The 13,022-nt window shown below is 39.4% G+C and overlaps 1 protein-coding gene across 1 annotated transcript in view; it reads right to left on the bottom strand.

Annotated features, from left to right (window-relative positions):
* URI1 (URI1 prefoldin like chaperone) overlaps nucleotides 1–13,022 on the bottom strand; it is a 92,009-nt gene that overhangs the window by 18,681 nt on the left and 60,306 nt on the right. The window contains exons 5-6 of the mRNA XM_049786233.1: nucleotides 13,002–13,022; nucleotides 7,029–7,086 (exon numbers count right to left, since the gene is read on the bottom strand). The exon at nucleotides 13,002–13,022 is cut by the window's right edge and continues 71 nt beyond it. Of these exons, the coding sequence (XP_049642190.1) occupies nucleotides 7,029–7,086; nucleotides 13,002–13,022 (79 nt within the window). The remainder of the gene's footprint in view (nucleotides 1–7,028; nucleotides 7,087–13,001) is intronic.

The following is a 13,022-nucleotide window of genomic DNA, read 5'->3' as shown; positions in this document are numbered from 1 at the left end:
ATATTATTCCAAAAAAAAAAAAAAAAACCTAAAAGAAGAAATGAAGGATTTACATAAGGCTAAACAGATCCCAAAACAAACCAAACTTCTACAAAAAGATGCATAAAATCCCATAACAATCACCTCTCAATGTCTATGAACTAAATGCACCAGTTAAGAGACAGTGGTAAAATGTATCTGAAAATTGAATCAAACATTTTGTATGTGTGTGTTTTGTTTTTTGGGGGTTTTTTTGTTTGTTTGTTTGGTTGGTTTTTGGTTTTTGGGTCACCCCCAGCAGTGCTCAGGGGTTACTCCTGGCTCTGTGCTCAGAAAATGCTCCTGGCAGGCTCAGGGGACCATATGGGACGCCGGGAGATCGAACCATGATCCGTCCTACACTAATGCTTGCAAGGCAGACACCTTACCTATAGCGCCACCTTCCCGGCCCCGACAGGTTATTTCTTAATAATTAAGGGATATGTACATCAGGTAGAAATCAAACTCCTAACCATATATGCATCCAATAAGAAGGCCAGCAAAATACTTGACTGCTAATAGAGTTGAAGAAAGACATCAATAAAACACAATAGTAATGGGAGAGTTCAATGCTGCTGTCACCTCTTGAGAGATCAACCAGGCTAAAACTCAACAAGGATAAACTGGCTTTGAAGAAAGAAATGGAAGAGAGGGTCTTAGTAGATATATAGAGAAGTTTTCATCCCTCAAAAGATGTATTAACATCTTAGTACATTCTCTAAGACAGACCACATGCTGGTCAAAAAACATACCTCCATAAAAATCAAGAGAACAGAAATTGTATTAACTATCTTCTCAGACTATGATGCACTAAAAATAGAAGTAAATCACAAACAGACACAGAGAAATAGCTTAAAGGCCTGGAAATTGGGGCTGGAGAGTGGGGCAAGTGGTAGAAAGTCTGCCTTGCACACGCTAACCTAGGACAAACCAAGATTCAATCCCCTGGTGTCCCAGATGGTCCCCCAAGCCAGGAACGATTTCTCAGGACATAGCCAGGAGTAACCCCTGAGCATTACCAGGCATGGCCCAAAAACCAAAAACTAAAAAAAAAAAAAAAAGGGCCTAGAAATTAACCGCTGAGTCAGGGAGGAAATCAAAGAGGAAATGTAAAGATTCCTGAAAACAAATGAAAATAAAAACACAAATTATCAGAATTTGTGGAGACATCAAAAGCAGTATTAAGATACAAATTTAGGGGCCGGGCGGTGGCGCTAGTGGTAAGGTGCCTGCCTTGCCTGCGCTAGCCTTGGATGGACCGCGGTTCGATCCCCCAGCGTCCCATATGGTCCCCCAAGCCAGGAGCGACTTCTGAGCGCATAGCCAGGAGTAACCCCTGAGTGTCACCGGGTGTGGCCCAAAAACCAAAAAAAAAAAAAAAAAAAAGATACAAATTTATAGTTTAGTAAGCATTCATCAGGAAGGAACAAAGGGCCAATATAAATAACTTAATGCTATTTAATGTTATATTAACTCAACACAAATAGCCACTGGCAAGTTTAAAAAATTGGAAATGGGCCAGAGAGATGATAGAACTGTGGATAGGGCATTTGCCTTGCATGCAGCTGACCTGGTTTGATTGCAAGCATCCCATACTGTCCCTCAAGCCTTCCAGGAGGAATTTCTGAGTGAAAGGAGTAGCCCCTGAAAGCCACAGAATATAGTCCAAAAACAAACAAAAAACTGGAAAATGACCAACAGAATGAGCCAAAAGTAGGCAGTAAGAAAAAAATTAAAATTTAAAAAAATTAGTAATTTTAATAAAATAATAAAACTTAAGAGTAGAAATTTAATAAAAGAGTAGAAATTAATAAACTGAACACCCAAAAAACAACCCCTCCATAAAAATCAATGAAAGCAGGAGTTGGTTCTTTGAGAAAATAAAACAAGATCACCAAATCATTAGCAAGACAAAGAGAGAGAAACTTAATAAATAGAATCAAAAATGAAAGAGGGATGTTACAACAGATACTACAGAAATTCAAATGGTAATCAGATATACTTTGAGAATTTTTATGCCACAAATTCTCAAAAGAACCTAAAAAAAATAAATGCTTAAACTTCTATACCTTCCCAAAGTTGAGAGATATGATGTGGAATATCTGAACAAACATACTACTATCAAGGAAATTGGAATGGTAATCAAAAGGCTTCTTAAAAACAAAAGCCCAGATCCAGATGGTTTCACTAATTCTTTCTAACTTTAAAGAGGACCTACTGCCAATCCTTTTCAGGATCTTCCAAGAAAATAAACAAAAACACTCCCAGTTTTTCTGAAGAGAACTTCAGTCTGATACCAAAAGCAAATAGAGACACCACAAAAAAAAGAGAATTTCAAGTTAATATCCTTAATAAACACAGATCCTCAATAAAATACTAACAAATAAATTCCAACAGCTCATCAACAAGGTCATACACCATTGACCAAGTTGGATTCATTCCAGAGATGCAAGGATAGCTTAATATATGTCAATATTTTTATGTTTATGTTTTCTATGTTTGTTTTGTTTCTCATGTCAATGGTTTTTATGTGATTAATATAATATTATCAACAAAAGAAAAAAATTCATATTATCATAGCAACAGATGCAAGAGAAAGCATTTGATAAGTTCTAGCACCTTTTCATAATAAAATCTCAACAAGATGGGAACTGAGGGGCCGGGCGGTGGCACTGGAGGTAAGGTGCCTGCCTTGCCTGCGCTAGCCTAGGACGGACCGTGGTTCGATCCCCCGGTGTCCCATATGGTCCCCCAAGAAGCCAGGAGCAACTTCTGAGCGCATAGCCAGGAGTAACCCCTGAGCGTCACAGGGTGTGGCCCAAAAACCAAAAAAAAAAAAAAAAAAAAAAGATGGGAACTGAAGGAACTTTCCTCAATATACAACAAGCCTATGGCAAATATAATACTCAATGGGGAAAAAACTAAAAGCCTTTTTTCTAAGATCTGGCACAAGATAAGGTTGTCCACTCTCACCAATTCTATTTAGTTTAATACTGAAAGGACTTGCCATAGCAATTAGGCAAGAAAAAGATATCAAGGGCATCCTGATAGGAAAGGAAGAAGTTAGGTAACATAATATTATAGTTAGATAATCCTAAACTCTACCAAATATCTTCTAAAAATACAATTGTATAGCAATATGGCTGGTCACAAAATTAAAACACAAATATCCATGACTTTTCTATATACAAGTAATGAAAGATATTTTTTAAAAAAACTCATTCACAAATATGCCTCAGAAAATCAAGTACGTTGGAGTCAACTTAACTAAAGTGAAGACCTATACAAAGAAAACTACAAAACATTACTTCAAGAAATAAAGGGGGACACAAGAAAATGGAAGCACATCTCCTGCTTGTGAATTGAGAGGATTAACATCATTAAAATGGCAATGCTATCCAGAGCACTGTACAGATTTAATGCAATCCCTATAAGGATATCCAGGACATTTTTCAAAGAAACATATCAAACAAATTCAGATAGAACAATAAACCTCCAAGAATAGCTAAAGTAATCCTTAGGAAAAAGAAGATGGGAAACAGCATCAATTTCTCCAACTTCAAACTGTACTATAAAGCAGTAACTAAATCAGCATGGAATTGGAATTAAAAAAAGACCCTCAGATCAATGGAATAGATATGAATATTCTGAGACTGACCCAAGTATGTGAGCAATTAATCTTTGAAAAGGGGACAAGAAATACAAAGCAGAGCAAGGAAAGTATCTTCATCAAGTGGTGTTGGGAAAATTGCTCAGCTAAATGAAAAAAAGTGAACTCAGACCTCTCTTTAATGCCATGCACAAAAGTCAAAATAAAATGGATTAAAAATCCTGATATCGGGCCCGGAGAGATAGCACAGCGGCGTTTGCCCTGAGCACCACTGGCTGTGGCCCAAAAACAAAACAAAACAAAAATCCTGGTATCAGGGGCAGGAGAGATAGCATGGAGGTAAGCCAGCCATTTGCCTTGCATGCAGAAGGACAATGATTTGAATACCAGCATCCCATTTGGTCCCCGGAGCCTGCCAGAAGCAATTTCTGAGCATAAAACCAGGAGTAACCCGAGCGCTGCCGGGTGTGACCCCCCCCCCCCCAAAAAAAAAAGAAATCCTGATATCAGAGCTAAAACCATAAGGTACAAAAGAAAAATATAGGTACAACACTCCATAACACTGAAACTAAAGGTATATCTAAGGTTGAAACACCACTGCCAAGCAAGTAAAATCAAAGATAAACACAGATACAACTAAGAAGCCACAATCATAACAATAGCACAGTGGGTTGGGCATTTGCCTTAAATGCATTTAACGTTCAACCCAGATTCATTCCCCTGAATCCTATATGGTTCCCTAAGCTGGCCAGGAGTAATTTCTAAGTGCAGAGCCAGGAGTAGCAACTAAGCACTGCCAGGTATGACCTGAAAACCAATGAAAATGAACTAAGAAGCCACTGCACCTCAATGCAAATGGCGACTAGAATACAACAGAATCATTTACCCAATACCCACCTGATAAAAGGTTGATATCTATAGCACTTAACAAGAAAAAAGTATCTAACCCTGTCCAAATATGGGGGAAAAGAAATGAACAGACATTTTCTCAAAGAAATACAGATGGCGGGCCCGGAGAGATATCACGGTAGCGTTTGCCTTGCAAGCAGCCGATTCAGGACCAAAGGTTGGTTGGTTCGAATCCCGGTGTCCCATATGGTCCCCTGTGCCTGCCAGGAGCTATTTCTGAGCAGACAGCCAGGAGCAACCCCTGAGCAACACCAGGTGTGGCCCAAAAACAAACAAACAAAACACACACACACACACACACACACACACACACACACACACACACACACACAAAAGAAATACAGATGGCCAAAAGGCACATAGAGAATTGCTCCCATCACTAACCATCAGGGAGATGCAAATCAAAACAATGAAATATCTTCTCACAGAACAGACTGGCTCATATCACAAAGAACAAGTACATCCAGTGCTGGTGTGGATGTGAGAAGAAAAGAACTTTCATTCACTGCTGGTGGGAATGCCAACTGGCCCATCCTTTTGGGAAAACGTATAGACAGTCTTCCCAAAAAACCTAGAAATTGATCTTCTATATGACTCAGCAAAGCCCCAAAATACCATGCAGATAAAAACCCTATGTTCCTATAGAAAAAAGCATTCCTATGTTCATCACAGCATAATTTACAATAGTCAGAATCTGTAAACAACCCGAGTGCCTGCAAATAGACGAATAGATAAAGAAACTAGAAAAAATGAAGCCATGAAATTTGCTTATACAAAAGGATACAGAGGGCCGGAGTAATAGCATGAATAAAGGTAATGCATTTGCCTTTCATGCAGAAGGACGGTGGTTCAAATCCCGGCATCCCATATGGTCCCCCGAGCCTGCTGGGGGCGGATTTCTGAGCATAGAGCCAGGAGGAACCCCTGAGTGCTGCCAGGTGTAAACCCCTCCAACCCGCAATAAAAATAACACAAATGGATATAGAGAATATTTTGCTGGGTAAGAAGAGGTAGAGGGATATACACAGAATGATAACACTTATTTGTGGAGTATTAAAAAAAAGTAAGATAGTATAGTAATGGTAGCCAGAAATAAAAGGGCCAAGGGCCAAGAGGACCACTTCATGATAAGAAACTTGCCACAAAAAGCAGAGAAGCAAAGTTAGGCCAGAGAAGGGATCATTATGACAGTGACAGTTGGAACTGATCACTCTAGACAAGAATTGGGTGCTGAAAGGAGATAAAATGATAGGCATGATATCCTTAAGTAACAATATTGCAAACCATAGTTTTTTAAAGGGAAGAAAAAGACGGAGACCCAAGATAAATGCCTGCCCCAGGGACAGGCAGCAGGCAGGGTGAGAATGAAAACAGGGGACACTAGTGACAGGAAATATGCACTGATGAAGGGTGTTACACATTGTATGATTGAAACTCATTCATGAAAAACTTTGCAATTGTGAAGAAAAAAAAAAATCAACCTAACTGTATTATAAACAACCTTTGTAACCTGGTGTTTAAAAAAAAGGTAAAAAGGACTTATGCCATTAAATAAAGTCATTTTTAGTCTTCTACTCTTGAAACTTAATTTGCATCTCATCTTTTAAAGCTACTTATTATTTGTGAGCCATTCAGTACCAGTAAGAATAGCTACAACAAATTCTAGCATTACTTTTATTTTAACCCTGACTCTCTTCAATTAATAAAAGCATTAACTTTAAAACATGTTAAAAGTTTTCTACAGTGAAAAATAATTACTATCCATTAATGTTTACTATTAATAATATTAAAATATGGGCTGGAGAGGATATATTTTGCTCAAATGACTCAATGAGCTGAAGAGTATATTTTGAATGTGGGATGCCTAGGTTAGATCCGTGGCACAAGGTCCCCTGAGCAGAATGCCAAGATTAGTTCCTAAGCACCATTGAATGGATATGGTCAAAAAGAAACAAACAATAAAATAACCCTCAAAGATGTCCAGAGAAATAGTATAGTAGTACACATGGCACTTCCTTACATGTGGCCAGACCCAGCTTCAATCCCAGAACTACATATAATCCCCAGAGATTCACCAGAGTGATCCCTGGGCATAGAGCCAGAAATAAGCCCTGAACACCACAGGGTACAAAAATAATAGCAATTAAAAGTTTAAATACCTGGGGCCGGAGTGACAGCACTGTAGTAGGGCATTTGCCTTGCACTTGGCTGACCTGGGACAGACCCAGGTTCAATCCCTGGCATCCTATATGGTCCCCCGAGTTTAGCAGGAGCGATTTCTAAGTGCACAGCCAGGAATAACCCCAGAGCACCGCCGGGTGTGGCCCACCCACGCCAAGTATATAAATACGTAACTATTTTGTAAAAATAAAATTATTTCATTTTTTAAAAAGTCTTATATAATCCCAAATATTACATAAGAAATTCCTTGAAAATCAATTTACCACAGTGACAAATAGTCTAACTACAATAAAACAACCATAGAGCTTACCTTTAAATTCAAAGTCACTTTTAATTTCTTCTCTGATATCAACAATGTCACCTGCAGCCTAATTTTTAAAGATAAAAAGCACATCAACAATATGAACATCAAATATATTATATATATTATACTATGTCAATTATTTCTCAATAAAAGTGGAAAATAATCAAAGAAGTAACATTATTTTTCTTAATTTATTGAAAAACTGGAGAGATTATATAGCAGGTAGGGTACTTGTCTTGCATGTAGCTGACCCTGGTTCAATCGTTTGAATAGTGTATGGTCCCTCAAGAACTACAGGAGTAATCTCTAACCTCTGTCACATGCGGATCCAAAACAAACAAAATCTTTACTAAACTAACATATACCACCCTAGAATTTCTATTCCTTCAGTCCCACTCTTCATTCCAGTAAAGCTATTAGAATGAGAAAGTAAAAAAATCTGGCTGCCTTAATACATGGTGGGTGGGCCGGAGAGATAGTACATCGGATTTGTCTTGCATGTGGCCGACCCAGAGGCAATTTCTGAGTGCAGAACCAGGAGTGGCCAAAAAAAAAACGAACTATCAATAAAGTTTAAAAAGAATTTTAAGGAGCCGGAAAGACAGCATGGAGGTAAGGCATTTGCCTTTCATGCAGAAGGACGGTGGTTCGAATCCCGGTATCCCATATGGTCCCCTGTGCCTGCCAGGGGCGATTTCTGAGCATAGAGCCAGAGTAACCCCTGAGTGCTGCTGGGTGTGACCCCCCAAAAATAATTTTTTTTTAAAAAAAGTATGTGGTGGGAACAGAAATAAAGCGAAGTCTTCAAATTTATCCCAAGCTTTGGGTACTGTTCCTCAATAGGAACTGAAAAGAACAAAGCACTGGATACAGTCGTGAGTCACAACAGAACTGAGGAAGCTGAAGATAAGACAGAAGACATCAACTAAAATTAAGAGAATACAGAAGGTGTGGGTTCAATCCCTGGTATCCCATATGGTCCCGCAAGCCTGCCAGGAACAACTTATGAGCATAGAGCTAGGAGTTACCCCTGAATGCCTCCAAGTGTGGCCCAAAAACCAAAACTAAATAAATAAATAAATAAATAAATAAATAAATAAATAAATAAATAAATAAATAAATAAATAAAAACGAGGAGATGATTTTAAAAAATGAGAAAGAGGTCACAGAGATAACACAGTGGGTTATGGTACATGATTAAATTTAGCTGACTCAGATTCTATCCATGGCAACCCACATGGTCTAGAGTCCACAGATAGGAGTAATCCCTGAACACTACTGGATGTGGCCTAAGAACAAAAAAATTTATTTTTGTTTTTTGGGTTACACCCAGTGGCACTCAAGAGTTAGTTACTCCTGACTCTGTACTCAGAAATCGCTCCTGGCAGGCACAGGGACCATATAGGATGCAGGGATTTGAACGACTGTCCGTCCTGGATCAGCTACGTGCAAGGCAAATGCCCTACCGCTGTGCTCTATTCCCGGCCCCAAGAACAAAAAAATTTTAAGGAGAGAAAAATGCAAAATATTCAGTGGACAACTGAAAGAGGAACAATCTGAATCATAGAGGGAAGAGAAAAAAGAAGAATAGCTCATGAAAGGTAACATCTCAGAACTCTCGTGTCTGAAGAGGGAAATCTGAGTAGATCTAAGAGAACCAGAGAGCACCAAATAAAATAAACTCAAATAGAATATCAAGACACTCTTCTCAAAATGGCAAGATAAGACAAGAGATTACTTAAAGCAACAAGAGAATCAAAACACCAATTATAAGGAAAACAACAGAAAATTAACAATAAGGGGCCGGAGCAATAGCACAGTAGTTGGGCGGTTGCCTTGTAAGTGGCCAATCCAGAACAAACTCAGGTTGCATCCCTGGCATCCCACACGGTCCCCCAAGCATACCAGAAGCAATTTCTGAGCAGAGCTAGGAGTAACCCCTGAGCCCTATCAGGTGTTTCCCAAAAACAAAACAAACAAACAAAAAAAACCATAAAATTAACAATAAACATAAAATAGATCTTTCACATGAAACCCTAAAGCCAAGTAGGGACAGGAAGTAAAAACTTCAACCTAGAGTTTTTTTATCCTGCTAGGCTGTCATTCAGATTTGAAGAAGGAATCAAAAATAAAACAACAACAAAAACCCCACAACTATTCTCAAACAAGTAAGAATTAAAGACATTTGCTGCATCTAAACCAACTGAGGGGAATAACAAGTGACCTCCTACAATAGTCCATCCTTCTAGACCAAAATGATAGTTCAAAGGACTAATGCACCATTGAAACAGACCTCAGAGTAACAAGCTGGAAATAGCTCCCAAGATCCATCATGAGTGATCCAAAAGAAGCAAAATGATCTGTGATTCTTTCAGATCTCTGTGTTCCAGGGGTTGCTTCAGCTTCAGACTTGTATCCTGATATTTTAGAAAATGTCTCATATGATGGGTTGCCATTTTAAGTCTGGTGATAGAGATTAAATGTGAACCTAATAACCTCTCTCACCATCAAGATATCTATCAGCCCTCTGTGAAAAATATTTCTGTTCCTATGAGCTAAGTCTTCTATATATAATTATGTATAAATGCGTCAGATGAGTGTACACACACATAAACAGTTAAATATGATGCTAGAACATTTAAAAAGAACACATAAAAATTTAAATATAGTAACCCTATTAGAATAGAAATAATGAAGTCATGAAATTTGCTTATACATGGATAAACATGGAAAGTATCATGCTGAATGAAATGAGTCAGAGGGAGAGGGTAGATTCATCTGTAAGATATTAAAAAATACCCGTAGTATGAGAATGATACTTAAAAGATGACAGAAATGACATGAGAAAAGTACAATTGAGACAGAAATGGGACCACTATGACAAGAGGTAAAAATGATCACTCAAGACAAGAGCTGAAAACTAAAAGGAATAAAGTGATATGCATGATACTCCTACATAACAGGAGAGGAGAGGAGAGGAAAGGGGAGGAGAGGAAGAGGGAGAGAAAGAGGGAGGGAGGGAGGGAGAGAGAGAAAGAGAGGAGAAAGAGAGAGAGAGAAGAGTGGGAAGGAAAGAAGGGAGAGAGAAGAAGAAAAGTATCTACCATAGAGGCAAGCTGGGGGTAGAGAGAGAGAGAGAGAGAGAGAGAGAGAGAGAGAGAGAGAGAGAGAGAGGAGAGGAGGAGAGAGAGGAGAGAGAGAGAGAGAGAGAGAGAGAGAGAGAGAGAGAGAGAGAGAAAAGAATGGGGAGGAAAGAAGGGAGAGCGAAGAAAAGTTAGAGGCAAGCTGGGGGTAGGACAGGAGGGTTAACTGGGGATTGGTAGCAGAAAGTGAACACTGGTTTAACATTGCATGACTGAAACTCAACTCTTATTTCACAGCGATTTAATAAAAATATTTTAATAGAATAGTGAAATTCTAACATTCACACCTTTCTAAGTCATACAACTGTTACCATGTAAGCTAGTCTCTTTTTTTTTTTTTTTTTTTTTTTTGGTTTTTTTTTTTTGTTTTTTTGTTTTTGGGTCACACCTAGCAGTGCTCAGAAATCTCTCCTGGCAGGCACGGGGGACCAAATGGGATGCTGGGATTCGAACCACCATTCCTTCTGCATGAAAGGCAAACACCTTACCTCCATGCTATCTCTCCAGCCCCTATTTTTCATTTTTTTAATGCTTTGTCTTTATTAAATCTTTTTCTCGGGGGGTGGGGGGGGGAGCCACACCCTGTGACACTCAGGGGTTACTCCTGGCTCCGCGCTCAGAAATCGGTCCTGGCTTGGGGGACCATATGGGATGACAGGGGATCGAACCGTAGTCCATCCTAGGTCTGCCCTGTACAAGGCAAAAAAACACCCTACCGCTGTGCCATTGTTCTAGCCCCAAGGAAAGCTAAATCTTAATAGAAACATCTTGGCTTCTTTTTGTTAATACTATATAAATCTACCAGCTTTGCTAATTTTTAAAATGTAGCAATTAATAGGGAGCATATAGTACCATTTAAAAAAAAAAAACTGGCACAGGGCTGGAACAGTGGCACAAAGCGGTAAGGTATCAGCCTTGTGCGCACTACTAGCCTAGAACTGACTGCGGTTCAATCTACAGGTGTCCTATATAGTCCCCCAATCAAGGAGCAATTTCTGAGTGCATAGCCAGGAGTAACCCGAGCGTCACTGGGTGTGACACCCCCTCCCAAAAAAAAATAAAAATAAAAATAAAAACTACAAAAGTTGGCACAATGTAATTCAGGGCTGACATACTTAGAAAAATTCCATGTAGATGCACACAAACTATAAAGAATAAAAAGTTACATAAGCAGATGAAAAGTTTGGACAAAAATAAAATGGAAAGAAAGTGATCACTTTTTTTGTTGCTGCTTTGTGTCCCTATGCAGTCAGGAGAGATATTTTATCCAGGTTTTTACTAAGAGTACCTTTTTTGGGAAGATTAGATTTGGGGGAAACAACCAGTAGCACTCAGAGATTACCCCTGGCTCTGTGTTCAGAAATTACTTCTGACAAGCTTGGGGTACTATAAAGGATGCCAGTGATCGAACTGGCAAGGGAAATGCCCTGTATGCTGTGCTATCACTCCAGCCTCCAGAACACCATCTTTTTAAAAAGTATATCTTGGGGCCAGAGAGATAGCATGGAGGTAGGGAATTTGCCTTGCATACAGAAGGACGGTGGTTCAAATCCCGGCATCCCATATGGTCCCCCAAGCCTGCCAGGAGCAATTTCTGAGTGTAGAGCCAGGAGTTACCCCTGAGCGTTGCCTGGTATGTCCCAAAAACAAAAAACAAACAAATAAAAAATTATATCTGATGTTAAATTATCTGAATTTCTCTAACTGGCTTCTGAACTCTGAACTAACCATAGTGTCCTTCACTTTATCATGTAACTTTTCCCTTTCATCATTTGAGCAAGAAATTTTCAATTCTGGATCTGAGACAGTAGAGGGGTTATGGCATTTGCCTTGCATCCCATATAGCCCAATTTAAAACTCTAGCACCACATATGATCCCTGAGCACGACAGGAGCCACTTCGGAGCCACAGAGACAGAAATAGCTACTCAATCTCTCTAGGGATGGCTCAAAAAAACAAAAACAAGCCAAACAAAACTGTCAGTTATTTCCAATCTTACAGACGCTGACATGGCGAAGAATAAAAAAATGGGACAGTGTTCATGGAAGCTGCATTATAAGTACAAAAAAACAACGGGGGGCAGGAGGAAATCACACACCAACAGACACTTAAAATCAATCATAAGAAAGATATCTGTAGACATTTGAAATAGCAAGTTGTTTGTAACATGGCTTTAAGATTTTCTTCAGTATGAACTTTTTCTTTTAAAATAAACACCAGAGGGCCAGAGATATAGCACAGCCTATAGTACAGCGGTAGGGCGTTTGCCTTGCATGCGGCCAACCCAGGACGGACCCTGGTTTAAATCCCAGCATCCCCTATGGTCCACCAGTCTGCCAGAGTAATTTCTGAGCACAGAGCCAGGAGTTAACCCTGAGCACCGCCAGGTGTGACCCAAAAACAAAACAAAACAAAACAACTAACCTGGGTTTGATCCCTGGTACCCCATATGGCTCACTAGGAGTGATCCCTGAGCAGAGCTAGGAGTAACCCCTGAACAGGTGTGCGTTAGTTGTGCACCACCACTAAAAATTACCAAAATAATAAACTAAAAAACAAAATAAAGATTTAAAAAAAAGAAAATATGGGGCCAGAGAGATAACACGGTGGTAGGGCATTTGCCTTGCATGCAGCTGACCCACGACAGAACTGAGTTCAATTTCTGGCATCCCACATGGTCCCCTGAGCCTGCAGGAGTGATTTCTGAGTGCAGAGCAAGGAGTAACCCGAGTGCTGCTGGGTATGGCCCCAAAACCAAACCAAACCAAACCAAACCAAACCAAACCAAAAAAAGAAAAAAAGGAAGAAAAGAAAAAAAAAGAAAAAGGATACTTACATCACTCATTTTCTGTAAATC

The sequence above is a fragment of the Suncus etruscus genome, chromosome 14 (assembly GCF_024139225.1).
Source record: "Suncus etruscus isolate mSunEtr1 chromosome 14, mSunEtr1.pri.cur, whole genome shotgun sequence".
In the NCBI taxonomy this organism is placed as follows: Eukaryota; Metazoa; Chordata; class Mammalia; order Eulipotyphla; family Soricidae; genus Suncus; species Suncus etruscus.
The sequence above is the reverse complement of the archived record's forward strand: the minus strand, read 5'-3'. Positions and strand labels throughout refer to the sequence as shown.